We start from the raw sequence: 20,882 nt of genomic DNA, 5'->3' as shown, positions 1-20,882 counted from the left end.
CTAGTGGTCTTCATGGCGAAACCTGCCCACACGGTTCGACGAGGAAAAGCTCCAACATTTCTCAATTAAAATTAATTACATTCATATCGCTCTTGTTTTTTGTTATTTTCCTGCTGTATTTTCGCCAGCAAATGCAAATTGGTAGTACCCCAGCCGTGTGGTAGTAGGGCAGGGAATAGTCACATCCAAAAATGGACCCAACTGCAACAACCCATTTCTAGCGGCAACCATAGACAAAACAGTAGCTGCAGCACCCCGGCACTGTGAAAAGTGGCATTTTATTGCAACCAGACATGCACTCGGGCACGGAAGCTTGCTGCAGCTGACGCACGCGACGAAATGAGTCGGTGTCGGTACGGCAGGGCGGCAAAAGAGGAGCAAGGGGCCGACCCTTTACACCGGGTGTTCGCCCCAAGTTTTCCATCCGGGCAGTCCCAGTGCCAATCGGCGATGCGAGGGAAAACATATTTTATGGTTGCATTTCAAAATTCCATTGACGGCATTTAATTTGTTGCATTTAGATTTTTGCAGCTCACGTTTTATTGTGTTTGTTCCACTCGACGGTAGATGGCTCGCAGGTACTGTCCCTCCTGTTCCCAGTACGGTTGTATTTCCGTTTGGGTACTGCCACTTCTGAACCGCGGTTTTGCGTGAAGGGTTGAAGCATTGACAGAGGTTTTCTTTTCAGGATATCAATGTCAACTGGTTTTTGATTCAAGGTAAAAAATAAAAAAAATGCTTTTATTTTTTTCAACAGTTTTAATCGATTTTAAAATTAAGAAATTGTGTATTGTACTAAGAATATTAACGGATCTCATGTCACCCCTCAGACTGCAACCCTGCTCCGGGCGGGGGGCAATCCACAGAAGGTGTGAATGCAGCAAATAAAGGCAGGTCCGAAGGGGACGACAAACAGCGCGACAGCAGCAGCCATTGCGCACATCGCAATGCATGGCTGCTGCTGTTTGGCTAGATAATTTTCACTTTTTCCTCTCTGCCAGTCGAGGGAAGCAACGGAAGAACGGGTTACGGCGTAACAAAGGAGCGTCTGTTCGACGATTGTATGGGATGGGATGGGCAGGCACGGCACAATGTGTAAATTGCAGTTTAATAAATTAATTTTATGGCCTTTTCGAACGCTACTAGAGTCGCGGGACAGGGGGTTGCGGGTAGACCTACGATAAGAAGGAGTTCTGGTTGGAGGAGGGAAGATATTTTGCACTTCTGCAATTTGTACCCCTCCCACCTTTTAGCGTATGCAGATAGGTAGGCGAAATACACTCGCTTGGCGCTGCCGGTACAAGCGAATCGATTAGCACTGGTTTGCTGGTGGTTGAGCTGGGTGTAAGAGCAGTAGAATGGAGGTGAGGGGGATCACATTTGCATGTGCCATTTGGTGCGGCTGCCGAGTTTTCTGCATGGAAATCTTGGAAGCTTGGCGGAGGCCAACTGGGCGGAAAATCCGGGTTTGTCATGCAATGGTGGTTCTAATTGAGGGTGTTTGTGGCAGAAAATGAATGGGAAATTAGGAAAATTGACGCATGACTATATCAATAAATCGGAACTAATTTTCAAATATTTAACATATTTGTAACACATCATTTGAAACTTGTAAAATATTAAAAGTAACAAAAATATTGAGTGATTTCCAACTACGTATTCTTTCGGGACATCAATTTCATAGCCGTCATTAGACTTAAGGATGTATTTTATTTTGCAGTTTCTTCGAATCGGTTATGTTGTTACAAGAATTTCACTTCCCGGGACATCGGAACTGACTGAACTGAGATTTTAAAAAAATATCTTATCATTACAGATACAAATATTTTGTTTGTAGTTAAACGTAATGTGAAGAGCTATGCAATCAATTTAACGATACTTAAAATGTTATTAACACTTCATAATTTTACAGAAGCTGAGCTTTCCAGCGACGGCATATTCCCATGTCAACTAAAACCGACAGAACTAGAACTTGAAAAGAAAATATTGATAGTAATGTGGCTTATGTGGTGACGTAGTGGAGTGGAATCGAGCAGCAAAAATAGGCGAGTGAAACAACAGAAAAATATTTTATTACTAATAAATATTTTTCTAATTCGCAGAACATATTTAGTGGACTTGATTCAGGCAAGTTAAAGTAATATGAATAGAATCGAAAAAGAAAATTCTGAGAGAACTATAGTGTAACATTAGTTGAAGAAGAAAATGTGACAAGTGTGTTGAAAGGTTGTGTTATATGTGAACAGTGATAATTTGAACAGTGTGATAGTAGTTATGTTGTTCCCAGATTCTCACTTCACTTCTCGAGACATCGGAACTGACGTGTAAACTGAGACTTAAAAATTTCAGAATTTTGGATACAAGCGTTAGTTTGTAGTTAAACGTGATGACGAGAACTATGCAATCAATTCAACGGTACTTAAAACATGAATTCAGAAGTATTAATACTTTTCTCAATTTTACAGGATTTTAGCCTTCCAGCGGCGATATATCCCTGGGTCAAATGAAATCGATAGAACTAGAACTTCAAAAGAAATTGTTAATAGTAATGTGGCTTATATGGTGACGTAGTGGAGCAGCAAAAATAAGGTGAGTAAAACAACAAAATTTGTATTACTAATACATATTTTTATAATTTCCAGAACCTATTCAGTCGACTTGGTTTATGCGGAGCAAGTTAAAATAATATGAATAGAATTGAAAAAGAAAATTCTGAGAGAACTAGTAATATTTGTCGTAGAAAGAGTGCGGTAAAAATAGTTTTGACAAACCAGGCCAAAGCACTTTCAGAAGAAAATGTGACAAGTGTGTTGAAAAGTTGTGTTATATGTGAGCCGTAATAATTTGAACAGTGTAAGTGATAGTCGTTCGAAGAAAAAAATGGTGTTTGTGCTCCTGTTCTAAATTCGATTAATGTAAAAAGCTGCCAAGTAAGCTATCAGTGTGACTTTCTATCAAGCGTTACATTGCTCAACTACTCCATCCAGTCCTGCACACTACCCTCGATCACGCACCCAACTCCATCACACCACGACCGAATTGCGCACTTTGCGAAGGCCTACACCGTCCGGCTAAAGCAGCAATTCATTAGAGGTGCAATCAAATAAATAACTATCAATTGGCGGTTGTTGTGCGGATTGTTTGCCGCACCTCCGCGCCACCAATCTAACAAGCCAACACACGCGTGATTATGTTATAAATTTCGCGCTTCACTGCGAAACTCGGAGGCAAATCTTTTGACAAATAGCCTACACCGCCGGCTGCCGAAGGCAGCAACCGCGATTGTCTTTTCTCACAGCAAACAGTGCACGGCGAATCGATCCGTCGTCCGGAGGAAAAGCGGAATTTCGACAGCGCATTCCGGCGTCGTTTGATGCTTGTCGCTTGAAAATAGCAATCTCGGAGATCTCTTCTCACACCGACTGCTGCGCGGTCCCGGCTTCTTTTGTCTGCTGCCAAATATGTGAAATTCTAGCCCCTCCCTAACAGACTGCACTGCTCGCCAGTAGCTGCAGCTTCCGCTGGCCTTAACCTCAATCTGCCGATTGGTGCCGGATCGTAGCCGCGCAGCCTTCGCTTTGATGTGCGGTGTGGTATTTTGCATGCGATCGTGGTGTTGCGTTCGCAGTTGTGTTTCTTTCTCGCCGTAAATTCCCTGCGGTGATTCAGATCCTCGCCGGGACAATGAATGTGGTTCATTTTAATTTGATTCTAATTGAAATTGTGCGCCGCGTAAGTGTTGCTAACAGGGTCATCCTTTTTAATTAGCAAGTGATTTGGGGCTGCTCAATCATCGAGATGTTGGCAGCTAGCTAGCGGGGAAGATGAATACGGCTGAGGGCGCCTGCGCCGGGTTTGTTTGTAATGGGTTCACAATTTTCGACGAATCAATAAACGGTGCTTCTCTGTTGTCTGGGTGTCCATGTGGTGGTGAGCGCCGTTCCCGGATCAAGATGGGATGAAGCGGTTTATCCCGTCGTCCCTAAACCTGAGGGTAATTATCCTTCTTTGGCTGGTAGTTCAGTGATCCAATAAATTTTGGGACGAACGTAAAAGTAAATAAACATCAAGCAGTCTGTGGTGAGACAGTTGGGTTCTTTCGATGAAATATTAACCCTTTCTGGTATAGAGGCTTCGATGAATATAAATTCGTGATAATACAGAAAAAATGAGAATGCGAGGATCGTTTATCGGAGGTGACAATCTAGTCGTTCCGTTTTGATGAGTTTTTCCTGTCTTGCAACCAGCGAAACATCTGCGTCCTGGAGCCAGCTTGGTCCTAAAAGGTGGTTGTAATTAATTTTTAGGACTAATTAAACACCCCTTGCTGCTGTCGTGACGGAATTGGGTGAACGGGTTGCGGAAGAATAAAGGGCGTCGAAGTGTTTTGTGTCGGTTGGACTACTTAAGTGTAATAAAATGGCTAGCAACCGACCTCGACCTATTGTTCATTCAAAATATCTGATTTTATATACTAAAGCTTTCTGGACCTTAATTGATAGGTTGATGTGAATAGAAATCAGTTAAACTGGAATAAAGTTTGCAATTTCTACTCAACTCAAACTTGTTTACTACTATCAAAACTGAATTCAGAATTTAGGTCGAAATTCCCAGAATAGTTCCTCTGTCAAGATCTAGTTTTATGTAACCATTCAAGAAGTTCGTTGCCGCAAAATGTCTTCACCATGTTCTTCTTAACTCGTGAATCAAACCATTCTCATTGCCTACCTTCAAAACGGTAAATACTAGCCAGCACTACTGCTGGATGCTGATCGTGCCATGTAGGCAGACAACCTTGTCGGCACGCAAATGTTCGATTAGCACCATGGCTTCGCTGTCTACACAGGCTGTAGTGTCGCCAATGTGACGCCACCGTGCACAGCCCCGGGAACCCTTCGAGTCTAATTTGCTCGCTTAAGTATTCCCACTAATTAGCCAATATTTTTTCGTGTCTGTGCTCCCTACACATTTCGTACTCGGTTGGAACTCCGGTAGCAGGCAGATTACCAGTTACCGAAAGGTACCACCACACAACAAAAAGTTGCGAAACCGCCGTCCAGACTAATGGACTAATTAAATCAATTACACCTGTGATAAAACATTTTAATGGCTTAATATAATTTATAAGCGCGTAATGTTGTCCTTTCGGGCTGCTCGGCGGCTGCTTATCTCTTCATTAGAAGATAAAACTGGTCCCATTGAGGGACGGTTCAAAATTTCGAGTTAATGCATAGGATGGCAACTCATTCGTCACCCCAGTTTTTTTTTTAATCGGCACACAGTTGGTAACCAAGCGCGCGAAATTCCCATTCGCATTCAATCAATTTGTTTGCCCACGAACACGTTATCTACCAATTAAAATTTACTATTGAAATTAGCGATAAACACGCAAATTTTACTGCCTGCCCGATGAAGCAGCGACACAAAGTTGGCACCGTCGATGTCACATCACCGGGGGCCTGCGAAAAGTAGTTTCTGACAGTCTGTCGATCTTCCCGAGAGAGCCCATAGTAAGTGAGCATAATTGGAATAAATTTACGCTTTGGTTACTGTAAGTGGTGGTCAGCCAGATAAAAACGAGGGGCTTGTTGTCGAAACGAAGGAGACAATTTGTGCATTGCTGCATCATGATGATGATTATTATTAATTTATTTAAATTTCAGTTCCGGTCTGTGCGGGTTGCTGTTCATTGGAAGGGGGTAGCCTGCCGGAAGGTCAGTTAACTGTTTGTTGCTTTATTTCGAGTGAAAATCAATCTCTTTCGAGACACCATCTATGAGCTGGCAGTTGAAGCAATTAAATGTTCTACTAATATTTGGTGTTTCTTTCGGGACATCATTTTTGTGGTGCAGAAGTTCAAAATTGAGCAAATAAAGTGTAGGTTTTTGTGAAAGTAATAGAAATGGAATTTAAAAAGAATTCTTTTGGCATTCGACGACTATGTTAGTTGTTTGTCAACTTTCATACCATTCCATCAAAAACTGTATCTCGCTTCGACAATAAACCCCGCACCAAAATAATCCTCTCAATTTATTCCACCCATTACCAGCAAGGCCATAAATAACGCCTTCGCACCCCATTTATCCAACCAATCCAAACTGCTTTGTGCACTTATCTCTCGGCCAGTTCCGATTCCGGTTCAAGTCGAACCGATCCAAACCACAGCCAAGCGTGCGGGTTTCGTTTCCACCAATTGAAAATTATCCAATCACTGCCGCCACCCCGCACTTGATGCCACCCAATAACCGCGCTCACTCGGCTGAAAATTATGATCGGGCAATAATGCAATTAATTTTTATAGCTTAATTTATACCACCATCACCACCACAACCATTGACATCAGCGGGCCTGCTGCTTCAACATCGGTCTAAATTGAAACTTCCGATTGCAGCCGAAACCGAGAGGAGTCGTCACCAGTGACGAGAACGTAGAGACAGCAGAGCGAGAGAGGTGCCATATTTCGGAACCCATGTCAGAGTGTTTAGCCTTTATTATCGTTATTTACACTTTTGTTTGGCCTGTGTTAATCATTTATTTACTCTTGCCGTTCGGTGTTCCCCTCGCTGTGTCCCCGTTCGCTGCTAGAGTGAGAGAGTGCGGGGCAAAAATTACCGGCTCGAGATCTTACGACATGATACCGTCATCATGGAATTAATTAGTACCAGAAATTGAATAAAAGCCTGCGTGGCCCCCGTTGGTAGCCGAGAAAGCCGTTGAGCGAGAAATATAAAATATAAATATTTCATTTAACCCTGCATTAATTGGCCCCCTCGGTTCGGCGATCGTCATTTTTCTTACTTTATCGGGATTCACGGCCCCGGACCGAAGAGAGCTGCGAATCGCGTGGAGGCGCGATTAGATCCTTATCGCGTAAATGCTAGTTTTGTAATTCCAAACACCACTGTTTACCACCTTCACTGAAGTAGGAGGAGGAGCGGTAGCATGGAGAAGTCAACGGGTTTTTACGAGCTTCTTTTGTTTCGCCCGAAAAAAAAATGCGAAAGTTAATTTTCAGCCAAATTCCCGGAATGCAACGGGCGAGAAGCGCATACCGAGCGAACGCGAAATGCGGCGTTAAATAAAAGAAATATAAATTAACAGCTTCATTTACGACCACCTTCTGATTCTTGGCTGCCGGGGACTCGTTGAAGATGTCACCAAGCTGGCGAAGCGCTATTAGTCGTGCCGTGTGGGATAGAGAGACGAGGACGGTCGGTGGCGGAGGAAGCGCAAGTAAATTCATTTGCATCCGCGATTTGGCGGAGACAAAATCGAGCGAAAACTGATGCGCATTCATTTGGCGCTACATTTAGTGCATTTTTAATTAATTGTTGCTGGCGGAGAGTGGAGGTATTCGGGGTGCACTGGGGGAAGCGGTGTCAGTTTCTCGATGGTGTATCGTATTTCTGTGCATACTCGCAAGAAGCAGTGTTTGGCGAATTCCATTGGGATTTAATTTTCTTTCAGGACATCAGTTCGCTGGTATTACATTGCGCACCGAATTCGAATTGATTATCAGTGAGGTGGCGAAAATAGAAAGGAAACAGAACAGGAAAAGAAAACAGCTTTCGTTGGTGAAAAAATAAAGTGGTGAAAAAATAAAATAGCAATACAACCAAAAAAGAAATTCGATTATAGTCATTCTCAAATGTCTACAGTTACAGTGAAGTAATCTCCAAACAAAACATTCTTCTACAATCAGTCAAACAATAACTGATTGAGACTCCCTACACGAACCCTAACCGAAAGTACTCTTTCCGGGCAAGTTGGCAATAAGTCCTGAAACTGTAAAAACTGTCAACTGTCAATCAGCTGTTTGGGGCTGCCAGTTTGTGATCTTGAAACCACAAGAGGGCAGCTGCTTTAGTTCCCTTCGATTCCCAACAGCAATTCCACTGGCCAGCTTCCAACTGATGTTGCTGCTGCTGCTGTCAACCAGTATTACCAGTTATCTCAGCATCTCAGAACCCAATTAACGAGATTCGTACGCAACAGCATCATCGCGAAAAGCGCTCCAAAAGAGAAGAACCCAAAACATGTCACTACCCGCTTTAGGTTATCCGAACCGTACAATCTACTACCGAATTCGGTTTTGGCTCCTCGAAACAACAGAACTGAAGCCAGCGAAAAGAGGGGAATGACGGAACAAATTTACCGTCTCTCTCTCTCGGGAACCCACATTCCGAGTTTGACGAATCAGCAACGGGCTTAAGCAGAGAGGCTACTTAAAAATTACAATAACAAATAAATTAACAATATCTTTCCGTGTTTTCTTTTATTATAAACAAGTATCAAATTAATGTAATAATAATTTCAAATCACTTCAGGTTGAGTGGGGCGGCCAACCACTTGAACCCGGCAGAAACTGGGCGGTAGGGAACGGTATGGTAGAGAAGTGGGTAGGGGTAAAAATTCGCACCGGTAATGGCATCCCGGCACGCAATCTGTTGGTTTTGGAACCCAGTTGGTTGGTGAGGATACTTCACCCACGCGGGTAGTGAGTCAGAGAATGGGAGAAAACAAGCGGGGAAGTGGATGTTTTTATTTATTATAATTAGAGAAAATTAATATTAATTTTTGTTACTCACAGTTTTCTGCTTTTACGATGTTTCAACTGTTTGAGAGAAGTAAACTTTTTATGACTTTATTTGCTGTGGAACCCACGTCAGCGTACAGGGCCGAAATAGACCGAGAATGGTGAAATAAATTTTGCTGCAAGTGTTTTGTAAAGCGACGAATGTTTTGTTTATTTAATTCTGGGAAGCGAATAAAACGCAATTCCTAGACATTTACAATAGTTAGCTTTCTCTAGCACGGACTTCAAGTTCTATCTATTGGTGATGTGTCTCGAACAAGCAACTAAAGTGAAGTGTATAAGTGAATCAAGAAGTGTAAAAGTGCAGTTCTGTCAATTCAGTCAAAATTTAGTTGGAACGGTTGGCAACACTTCCTTATCGAATAGTTTACGTTGGCCTGTAGCATGCCAACGACCCGCTGTATATTTCTATCAATAAAACCCAACAATACATCAAATTTAGCGGAATCTAATTACAATATAATTTTTACCACACAAAAGCCATGTACCGAAATAAAAGCAAAACGGGAGGGTCCCAAAATTGATCCATTTATATTCAACCGCCATTGCTTACGGCTCACCCTGGAAATCCGGACCCGACGAACTGCGATCTACAGAGCCGTAAAATTGAAAACCAACCCGCAGGTTTCTCTTCACGGTAAGCTTCGTGCTTGTTTTTTTATAGAGCAGTCCCTCCTCCTAACCTTCCTACTACTAATTTGAAATGTCAATGAGTCAGAATTGAGGCCTTTGGCATCAAAAATTTGTTGCTTGTAGCACCACCAACGACCACGGTTGGCGTTCAAAATACAACACAGACCGTGTAGTTGCTGCTTGCTTTTTAAAACTACATCGGAATAATTAGCGAATTCTGTATGGACAGAGAAACCAGCACTCAATTTGTGGGCGAGCGCAGGGCAGCCAATTAATTTAAAATTTTTACAATATAACCCCGAAAGTTGCGTCGAAAAAATTTCTCCCTCGCGCCGAACATCAACTTAAAAACCGACAGTGAGTAACCACTGAAGAAGATCTAAATTAATTAATCTCACTGGCTTTTAGCATTAATTAGCGACTGTAATTGATCGTGCAAAATCGTGTCGGCTCGGTCGCTTGGCAGCTTGCATCATCTGTTCGGCTTGGGCTCGTCAGAAATGACTTTGATTAATTGATCCCACTTCCTTTCAGGGCTTCAGGCTAGGGGCATCCCTCCGCGAGGGGCGGAGATTTGCTATAACACGTCAAAATCGATTCATTCGCCATGCTAATGAGCAATGTTTACTTGGCGCGCATAACCGTACTTTTTTTTACAACCCAAACCATAATAATTTATATCGCCCCTGTCGAAACTGTGGCCATTTTTCTTGCGGCAAGTTACAGCTAACAACCACCACTACCCCCACGGAAAAAAGGAACCAACTTAATTAAGCCATTCCGCCTAACTCGGCCCATTAATTCTGGACTAATTTCAAACCCACACCTGTGGAAGGCAACGGCATTCAAAATGGCGTTCGGGTTTCTTTCGCCGAGCTCGGCGTCGGAATTTGGCCGGACAAATCGATCGTTGAATTTGCCGCATGGCACAGAGCTGTCGCGCAGGGAAATTTATGCATGGAAACAATTTAACATTATCATTAGACCGGGGATGTTTGTTTTTTTGCTTTAACTGCAGCAAAAAAAAAGAATCCTGCCAGGTCCAACCGGTGGGGAGGGAACGGAAGGCTCAAAAGATAATTTACTACTCTATTGTTCGCCCGAGAATCCCCAAAGGGTCAACCCCACGGCAGAAAACCGTAAACCCGGCGGGGCGATGGTTTATGATTTTATTGTGCAATGTTCCTCCATGTAACTCTACTTTCAGACCCCCTTCGGAACCGGGGAAACACACCGGAATCGATTGAGATTGCAAATTGAAGCTTCGATTTCTTCGGCTGGATAAATGGTCGGGAACGAGGCTGCCGGAGGAGCAACGAGCGGGGAAAACTACGTTCAAAACTATTGTTCCCGTATGTTTCCGCGGCGGAGGTAGGACAAACTTGTAGCGATTCGATTTCTTTCGCCCGCGAAGTAGCTGCAAATTTGAAATGCAAATCTCTTCCGTGGACCGAGGATTTTCGGTCGTTTGGTGAAAAAAATGTCGCTGATGTGCATGAGGTTCGTTGCAGGAGCAGGGATGGAAACGATTTCCGCGAACAAATTCTATTGAACTCGCGTTAGAGTTTTGAACAGTGGCTTAGAACAAACAAACGAAGTTGTTTGGTGAGGAAATGAATATTTGAAGCGAAAAGTTTGGTCTGTTAGGGGCCATGCATAAATGACGTAGCATTTTGGGGGGTAGGGAGGGTATACCAAATTTGTGACGAAGTGTGACGAGGGGGAGGATAGGGTCAGAAGTTGTGCGACGTAGCATTAAGTTTAAAACCCATTGTTTAGAAAAAACAACTTAATGATCCTCCATTCCCAAGAGAAATAAATTTAAATTTAAACAAGTTACGTTTGACGCGGTTTTTCATGAGGTAAATTTTACGTTTAGCGGAATTACAAGTTCGCAAAAATACGAAAAGATTTTGTATGCGGATTTAACTTGCTACATTGGTTAGCTAATGTTGCCAGCTAGCAGACTTAGTTTTGGTAGCTGAATTAAATTTTCACTTCGGATTCAACCACACAAAATTTAGTAATTTAATAAAGATGAACGTATGCTTCTTAGAATCATTGGCGGCTGCAGGATTATGAACTGAGAGAACTTCTCTTCATGCTCCCCTTGCCATATAAAATTTAAAAAAATTATTAACACTATATTTGTCATTAAATGGGCTTATTTTGAACGCAATTTGCTTTTTTAATGAAAATGTTGATAGTCAAACATGTATTTCAAATAATTGAAAAACATATGTAATTTTTTTTCATCCCCCGGCCGCTTTGCACGGGACGAGGGGGAGGGCGTAGGTAAATGCTACGTTATTTACGAGGGGGAGGTTGAAATTTTGTGACCAAATGCTACGAGGGGGGAGGGAGGGGTCAAAAATCCCCGATAAAAGCTACGTCATTTGTGCATGGCCCCTTATTGGGATGTCTGCAGCGATGCTGTAAGAAGGTGCTAGAAGTTCAAATGAAATGTTTAGTTAGTGGCAAAAATGTGGCTTCTAACACGGACATCAGATTTGACATAGTTACGTTGATGAACATGTTTATCATGTTTAATGATGACCAACTAATGTCAAAAATATAAAATAAAATTTAGAAAGAAAGTGGAGGCTTGAGTGGAAAGTGAAATACCTTGTGAGTGTTAAATAATGGTACAAAATGCTGCGTGACCTGTTCTGGCACGGACATCAAGGTTAATCTAGTCAAAATGATGAAACTTCTTGAAGCTAGTTTGACCGTCATGTTAGCAATAAAATGAAGTGTGGTGAAAAGTGTGACAAGGGTAAGTGTTTACAACGTACAGTGAAACTAGTGAAAAAAGAGAAATTGAATTTAAAAAGAAATCAAATGAATTGTGCAAGGTTACTTTAATGCCTGTTTTGAGTTTAAATGTTCCTGGACCGTGAACCGTGCATTTGAGCTGCATTTCTGGTTTGGAATTCAACAGTTCACTCTTATAGCAGACTACTCGGAGGAAATCGTCACTGGTCGTACTAGTGCCTGTTGTAGAGTATCCAAGCAAGGTGAGATCGGCCTAATTTATTGTGATTTATTGTTTAATCAACTCAAATTATTAACCTACATTCATTACCTATTGAAAAACTTTAATATTCAATGAAGATCACGTAGGTTTCCCGTATCTTTCTAAGTAGGTATTCAACTGGCATTCCCACCAGGACTTGCAATGTGTTAATTCTATCACAGAAGTATACTAACTAATTTCACAACTAAGATTTAAACATTACCTCAAACTTGTAATATATTTACTTGTATCAAAACTATTTCGTTGCACTGATACTTCTTTGCTTATGCTTCGTTCGACATTGAATGGTGTGATACTTGAAAGCCTGCGTTCCTATCTGTAGAGTGATCTTTAGCGGCCATTACATGCTCGATATTTTCGTCAATAGAAAGAAAGTATTGAACAAAAGTATTGAACGTGTAATGGAGAAAAAGTTTTGAGCGAGTAAAGGCGCTTTAACTTAGGCCTTTTAGCCAGGGGAAGGCGTAAATACCTTTGCCCATCTCAAAGGACCAAAGCAGTGACATTAACCTTCTTAGCAGAGTCACTCCCAACGATTTAAATTGAAACAGTCGGTACGGTTGTCCTCGTTTCTTCCTCCTTTAAGATTCAAAACAATTCATTAATTAAATTATTCAAGAAATCTTTAAACCCAACACTGCACAGTAAATCTGGCCGTTTTAATATTTGTAACATATTAAAAGTAATACTTGTAAATCTGCTGCAGTTTCGGGTTTGAGTGAAGAATTAAATTCGCTCTGCTCTTAGTGAAATGTGACGAAAACAACCTTTCTTGCACGGACATCAGAACTTTCATAGCCAAAATGATGAACGTGTTTCTCAATCAAGTTTTGCCGCTAATAGTGATAGAATGATAAGTGCTGTAAAAAGCGCGGTTGAAAGAAATACTCTTCTAGCACAGACATCAGGGTTAATGCAGTAAAGTTTGGTAGAAGTGTTAATTAAACATGTTTAGTGCAGTTTTCATTGACGAAAACAATCGATGTAATACTAAAAAAGAAGGACGAAAGACGTATAAACGAAATAGTTTCTAGTTTGAGTGAAAATGTGGTTTAAAAATTTGACCTTTTCTAGCAGGGATATCAGGCCTAAGATAGCTAAATTGGCGAAATTGTTTTTAAGCAAATTTAGCCACTAATACTTAGAAAAAAGTTAATAAAGTTTTGCCACTAATACTTAGAAAAAAGTTAATAAAGTTTTGCCACTAATACTTAGAAAAAAGTTAAAAACTAAGTGAACGGAGTGTTAATATAATCGCATTTGATATTAAGTGCTCAAAATAGCATTTAAATTTTTTTTAATAAAATGCGAAAGTTTAATGTATGGATTAAGTGTAAAGCGGTGTAATTGATGAACAGGTTTCTAATGCAATCTTTTTTCCCAATAGCTGAGGATAAAATAAGTTGATAAAACAGTGCGGTTGTAAAAAGTTGACTTCTATAACAGACATCAGGGTTAATATAATCACCTTGGGTAAGTGTTAATTAATCTTGCTTAGTGCAATCTTCACTGTTGAAAAAAATTGAAAAAATATTGCAAAAAAGCATGTAACTCTGCTGTAGTTTCTAGTTTGTGGGAAGAATTAAATTCGCTCTACTCTCGTTGAAATGCGACGGAAAATACTGTTTAAAATGTGGCCTTTCCTTGTACGGACATCAGAGTTTTCCTAGTCTAAATAATGAACATGTTTCTCATGCAAGTTTAACCGCTAATAGCTAGCTGATGTGCAAAGTGCGCTTGTTAGAAATGGTCTTCTAGCACATACATCAGAGTTAATGCAATAACATTTGGTAGAAGTGTTAAATAAAATGTTTGGTGCAATGTTCGTTGACGAAAGCAATAGAAGCAGAACTAAAAAAGAATGACCTGTAAATGAAATTGTTTCTAGTTCGAGTGACATTGTGGTTTGCAAATTTGACCTTTTCTAGCACGGATATCAGTTTTAAAGTAGTTAAAGCGAGCGTTTGGCCACTAATAATTAGTGAAAACAGTTAAAAGTGAAGTGAACAGTGCGATATCAAAGTTAATATAATCACATTAAAAATTACTTAAATAACTACAGTTTCTGGATTGAGTGACAGAATAATTAGTTTTGAAAAATGTGACCGTTCCTTGTATAAACAGCCGTTATAATATAGTATTACTTTATTTAGTGTAACAAATGAAAAAATGGAAATAAAATTTAAAAAGAAATTAACTAAGATATCTGAATTTAATACAGTTTCTAGTTACTGTGCATGTGACAAAATGTACGGTAAAATATGTAACTTTTGCTGGAACGGGCATCAGAGTTCATAAGTGTAAATTGGCGAAAATGTTTTCATTGGTATGAAATAAAATTTAAAAAGAAACTAACTGTGAAACTGCAAAGTATGAGTTGATTTGTTAAAAATGTGAAGGTGCGTTTTGTGATGAAACTGCCTTTTCCAGTGGTAAGATGGATAGAAATTGAATTTAAAAAGAAACTCACAAACAATTGATAATTGTTCATAAAGTACCGTGGATCGAAGTGATGCATGAACCTGTCAGTAACAAATTAATGTTCATGTAGTCGCTAATGTGTTGTGAAATACAATCATGTGATGTTACATAACCTAAGTGGAAATAAAACTTGAAAAGTACATTTAGAATTCCGACAGCAGCATAGATTTCGTTATCTATCTTAAAATCACTCAAACTATTACCAAGCCTGCCTTCTTAAGCAGCCATCTCTCGACAGCGCCACTGTTCCACAAAAAAGTACCACCACTATCAATTTCATAGAGACACCCACAAATCGAAACCGAACTTCAACCCGTTCACGGTCCGCTCCGCAGCATTCCCGAGAATTTTTCGACAAAATCACACATGCGTGTCAAGGTCTTCCCAGAGGCACACCAAATCTCCGCTCCGGCAGGAAGCATCCAATAAAAACCACTTTGACGGACTAATTGAAGACAACAGCTCAGCTTGGTTTTCCTGCTGTCACCAAAAAAACTATGCTGTGACTGAACATAATTACACGCTTCATATTCGAGCTGTGCGCACATGTGGTCACATAACCCCAACGGCGGGACAAAGAGCTCAGCTTCGACTCGGTCCGAGCGAGGGCGCTGGGAAGCATGTTTTGTTCGATGACAAAAAATAATACAAATCATAATCGTATTAATCATCGAAATCTGCCCGGTCGAGAGCCGTTATCCATCGTGAATGGGGATGACAAACGGTGAAATGTCCTCGTAACTCATTCGGTTTTTTCTTTAATTTCGTCCGCATGATGGTCCTTAAGGAACCTCGAACGCCAGCAGCAACAGCAACAAAAAACAACGAAAGAACCGAAACTGTTATAAATTACATTCAAATTAATTGCTGAAGTCCCCGACAGCAACCGAACGCGGGATTTCAAAGACCGAAATAAAACATAAACCAGACAAAAACAGAGGGAAAAAACACGACATGAAAAAAGGACAACTTCCAACTTCCCAGAATCCCCGAATTTATATCGATCACACACCATAATTAATTGGTTTCGAATCTGCTTCCTCAGGGAAGGCTTGCTGTTGTGGACGGAGACCATGGACGAGCGCGGAGGTAGGAATCCGAAAAATTGACATGTTTCGTTTGTTCTTCCATTCGTTTCGATTTTGTTTCTCGGTGAGATTTTGGTGGACAGAAGATAAGCACGCTAATTAATAGATTTCGGCTACATGGGTTTTATCTCGAAATGAAAGCAGCATTCGACCCAGTGAGGCGCGGGGAAACGGTTGAACAGGTAGCGACCACCGATAGTCGGAGTGTGGGAACTGTGTTTGAGCAGTTTTTGCCCCGTCCCTCAAGGTCACCGGAGAAGAGCATTTTAATAGATCCAGTTTGTGCTGGTTGGTTTTATGAGAACTTCAACGGCTTAATTAGCTTGTAGCTAGCTTCCCGGTTTCTTATGCCATATGTTGAATGAATTAATTCATTTTGATGTTATGTTGAATAACTCTAATTCAAAACCACAACCTAACCGTCTGTCAAGTAGTCAACCTGTTTCTATCGACTGTTTTATGTCAATCATGCGATTCCCTCGTCCGGCAGTCGATACAATTTACAGCAGGAAGTGCTAAAATTCGATTCGAAACCATCGACAAAACAAACGGGTGGAGAAGGGGAAAGCTAGGCGATAAATTTCTCCCCATGAAACACACTAAACCTCACCAGGAGAACACACGAAAAAAGGCCACTTCCATTAACATAATTCCCCACTCTAAATTCTCTAATTTAATTAACAATTTGAAACAAACGAAACGCGAGAACCGAACTCCCGGTCGGTGTTGGTAATTAGTTACAGTTTGGTTGACTAGACGAACTGCCTAGCATAGGGCTGTGTTTCATGTGGGGAAAAGACGCATCCCGTCGAAACAGATCGCCATTTTGCACGGCCCAACGGCACTAGATGTTAGTTCGATTCGCTCGATTAAGACGTTAACGTTCCGGCTAATTAACGTAACATTCCCCGCTGATGCGATGGAGCCGGCCAGCTGTTGTTCGTATTTGTCGGTGGAGCCTGCCTGCTTCGCTAAACCACTAATTAATATACAAATTTGAGCGCCAGCTCGCACCAGCACCAGGCAGGGCAAAGCTCACCCAACTAGAATCTAATTGACCTGCGGGGCACACTAGGAAGTCATTGAACTAAACCGGCACGATCGTCCCAACCGTTGATTAGAAAATGTTAAAAGCAAGACACTCACCTCCACCTAGCTGTCCCGGTCCGAACCCTTGCCCGGGAAACAGACCGGGCGGTCCAAATGGTCCCATCTGTCGTGCTGCGGCCGCTTGCCAGGGCATCCCGCCGCTCATTCCTCCCCATGCTGCTGCTGCTGCCGCTAGGGCACTGAAGGGTGTAGGTCGGATAGGAACATGTCCAGCGGCTGCCAGGGCTGCTGATTGCTGCAGGAGTGCCGGGGAACCCTTGTCTGGATGTCCCGGTTGGGAATTACTGTTCTCATTGTTGATATCCTCGATGTCCACGATCGAGTCTTCCTGGTTGGAGTCGTAATCGTCCGATTCCAGCAGGCTGTGAGGAGTGTCCGATCGGTCCAGATCATTCTTGTAGGATCCACTGTCGTGTGCCGAGCGAGGTGAGCTACTCGCGTGGGAAAGGTTTGCCGGTAGCAGGAGCTCCGTCGCGGATGTTATACTCGACGGTGTCTTGGGTCGGGTGTCCGCCAGCAGCGACGCCACACTAAAGTTGCTGATCCGCGAAGTGCTCTTCTGTTGCATGGGAACCGTCGGGCTGGTCATCGCCATTCGTATCGGAGTTACAGTCATTCCTGATGATTTTAGCATATATGAGATGTTTGCGGCTTCTGCAGCTTCCGGCTGGCTGTTAGATGCTTCCTCGCATCAGCCGACTCACTTCGTGTAACAACACAGTCAATTATCCAAAAAACAAAAACTCAAATACACACACTCACACACTCTGTCGCTAGTTTCAAATCACTTGACTTGTGACCTTCTTAAAGTGTTACATTCAGCACAATTTTACGCACTTGTCCGCGCTCTCGGGCCGGAGGGGGTCTGGAAAATCGATAACCCTTATCTCCCGGTGCACGTCACACGATCGCACTACTGCCCACGATTGCAACACTACGGATAACGGCGGCAGCGGCGAGAGACCACATTGAAACACAACAAAAAGGCGGAGACAGGGACTAAACACGCTGACAAATATTTCTCGATCAACTACGAACTGCGTGCGAACGCTTCTACGACTGTCATACAACTGACGAACAACCAGTTTGCCCACCGCCAGGGCACCCAACCGAAGCAACCCGGTTTTCGTTCTATCACCCGTACACACGCACACATCTATTCAACAGCGATGTTGCCGCGGAAACCCGATCCAAGGGGCGGAGTCTCGTTTCATAACGTGCTCACCTCTATGCTTCACACCCGAACCAGCCAATCACCGGTGAGTACATAAGCTTACTGCCACTCACACATCCGCATCGATCGGGGACGGACTGTCTGCTTTGCTTCGCTATCCTCCCTCCACCCCCGAGGCAACGGCACTAGCCCTTCCAGCGCAGCGTTTTGTGGGACTGCAAATGAAGTTGTTCATATTTTACGATTATGTCCGCGTGTGCCGCGCTCCTCTCCACCCCATTCGCTATCATCGTTCGACGGGGTCCACGGACCGTGGTGTTGGTGTCGAAGCTGGCGTTGACTCGTTTGCTACTCTTATTTTCTGCGATATGCTCACGTTTTCGCCTGGCTGTATCTGTGCGTGTGTCTGTGTGTATTAGTGGGTGCTGGTGCATGGCATGCTGCCTGTCAGTCTTCTTTGCTTTAGGGAGCGCGAATTCAATTAGCCTCTCGTTTTTCGCTGCTCGCACGCTAGACCGTGCGTGCTGGAAAGAGACGGAAAGCGAGACACCGGGGCCCGATTATATTCAATTTTCGTTCCATAATTTCTTATTTACTGTGTAATTAATTTTGGACAAAATAGTCTCTCCCGGCTGCTTGACTTCTGCCATCACCCTCTCCCCCACCACTGGTTGGCAAACCGAGGCACCACTGTGTTCTCCTTTTTCTCGACACCGGGCAGGGGGGGGGGGGCGGTAATTTTCCTTATTTCAGCTCATTTTATTCTTGTTAATTTTTAATGGGTTCCTCCATGCCAACCGGCAGAAACGATGTGGTACTGCTGATAAGCTTGCTGTCGGGTTCTTTTTTTTCGGGCTGTTTCCGTAAATGGGGTCACCATTCATAATGGTAATTTTCAGGATTCGGTAATTGAAGATTTGTCCCGTGGATAATTGCTGGCGATAATTAGTTCGAACTGTTTCGCGTAATCTGTTCCCTCGGGCAGTGTTCGTTTTGGTGAACGACGGAGAATATTTCTGTGCCTACTAGATTTCTTTCTTTGTAAATTTCAGTCAATTTTTGTGACATGACCAGCGGGTTTTTAGCAACGATGAAAATGGCGAATATCGTGTCTCGGAACGATACGCTACTTATCATGTGGATAGTTGATTCTAGATTCGCGGGTTTTTCTATTTTGAACCCATAATATAGCGTGTATTTCGTTTCAGGCTTTGGGGAATTTTTTCAGTGTGAAGAAATTGGGTTTTAACACGCCTTTCGTCGGTGTGCTTAGTAGTATTTGAGTCGCCAAAACTAAAAATCGCAAGGGCAGACCATGTTTCTTTTGAACTCTTTAATTCTTGTAGAGAGTCTGAGATCCGTTGACTTAAGAATCTTTAAAACCGTATCAAACACAGTCTTCCTTTTGCGAAGCACCTGATTTTCAGCTCAATGTAATTTTATACGGATTTTTTCTGAGTTAGAATTATTCATCTTTGAACTTTGACCTGCAACTTTCTGAGAAATTAGCATCAAGTTCTAGTAAAGTTATAAAATCCCAGACCAGTAATTGTGGTGTCGTATTTTAAAGTTCCGTCGGCTCTACAAGTATAAAAACGTACAAATGTTTCCGATTCTATCACAGATATTTTCGAGGAATGCATGAAACTACGATAAGTTCCATGGCCGATCTGAATGTGTTTGAGTTGTGAACAACATTTCCAATAATTATTTAAAATGAACTGGAATCTGTTTTAAGACAAGTTTTCTTTTTTATTTTTATTATAGAGGTTTTAATCGCCTCTTTTCGGGTTAGAGAAACCTCTTGAAAAAATCTCTAACCCTATGTGCGGGGTACATTGCCAATTGCTAACTTATGGGCCTATAAAATAAACTACGTCATTATCTGCAAGTTTTCATCAAAATCATTCACGTAAACATTGTAGAAAAGGTTGAAAGTATGGAAGGCCCACGTAGCTTCTTTTGCATGTAGCAAAATCGTCATACGAAAAATGCATGTGCTGTGCGGACAATTAAGTGAATGAATAATTATTGCATACCGATACAATCGTGGTATCAGAATTATTTGCAAAATGTAGAATTCAATATTGCAGGGTAAGACGTGTGTGCGCTGCTTGAGAGTTTGCTTTTGAAAACTAATTTATTTTTATGCTTGTGTGTGCGTTGCTTTAATCCAATTCGGATTTATGTGTTGTTTTTTATCACTAAGCCATTTAAAAACATGCTTCTGTAGTTATTTCTAAAGCACGGGCGGACTCAACTGGATTCGCGTCTACAGGAAGACGGAAGTTAGTTGGAGATTTTGCTGGGCGAGGAGACTGAATTATGTCAGAGCAGTTTTATTTTTGATTTGTTTTCGAAAAACTACCAGTCCATAATCTATAGCGATTCTTGGTAGTCAGTCACCTCAACAGTAATGCTATCTGACCAAGAGAAAGCACAAGTTGGTTTTTATCACATTTTATATGCGAGTTTCAAAGTGGGATTGGAATTGGAAACATTCACTCTGACAGCATATCTTTTTTGATTTATTATTTCGAATGATTTTGTTTCGTTCTGTTTAACTGGTATACGCAGCCATTCTCTTTGTTGCTGCACTTGGAATAGCTTTGAAACTGTTCTGAATATATAAAGGGTATTCAGCACATACACTCAGATTCGATAGATTGAGGAAAACAATTGCGAGTCAAGTAACGACCTAAGGACACGTTCGGGAGTGGTCAGTTCTAGATTCATAACTTTAACAGTTCTACAATATAAATC

The 20,882-nt window shown here is 41.9% G+C and overlaps 1 protein-coding gene across 1 annotated transcript in view; it reads right to left on the bottom strand.

Moving 5' to 3' along the window:
* The window catches only part of LOC131693606 (muscle segmentation homeobox-like), a 30,690-nt gene extending 12,675 nt beyond the window's left edge, over positions 1 to 18,015 (bottom strand). Inside the window, exon 1 of the mRNA XM_058981543.1 lies at positions 16,982 to 18,015. Within this exon, the coding sequence (XP_058837526.1) occupies positions 16,982 to 17,579 (598 nt within the window). The 5' untranslated portion in view covers positions 17,580 to 18,015. The remainder of the gene's footprint in view (positions 1 to 16,981) is intronic.
* Between the last annotated feature and the right edge of the window lie 2,867 nt (positions 18,016 to 20,882).

Source organism: Topomyia yanbarensis, chromosome 1 (genome assembly GCF_030247195.1).
Source record: "Topomyia yanbarensis strain Yona2022 chromosome 1, ASM3024719v1, whole genome shotgun sequence".
Lineage (NCBI taxonomy): Eukaryota > Metazoa > Arthropoda > Insecta > Diptera > Culicidae > Topomyia > Topomyia yanbarensis.
This window is presented reverse-complemented; position numbering and strand designations above follow the sequence as displayed.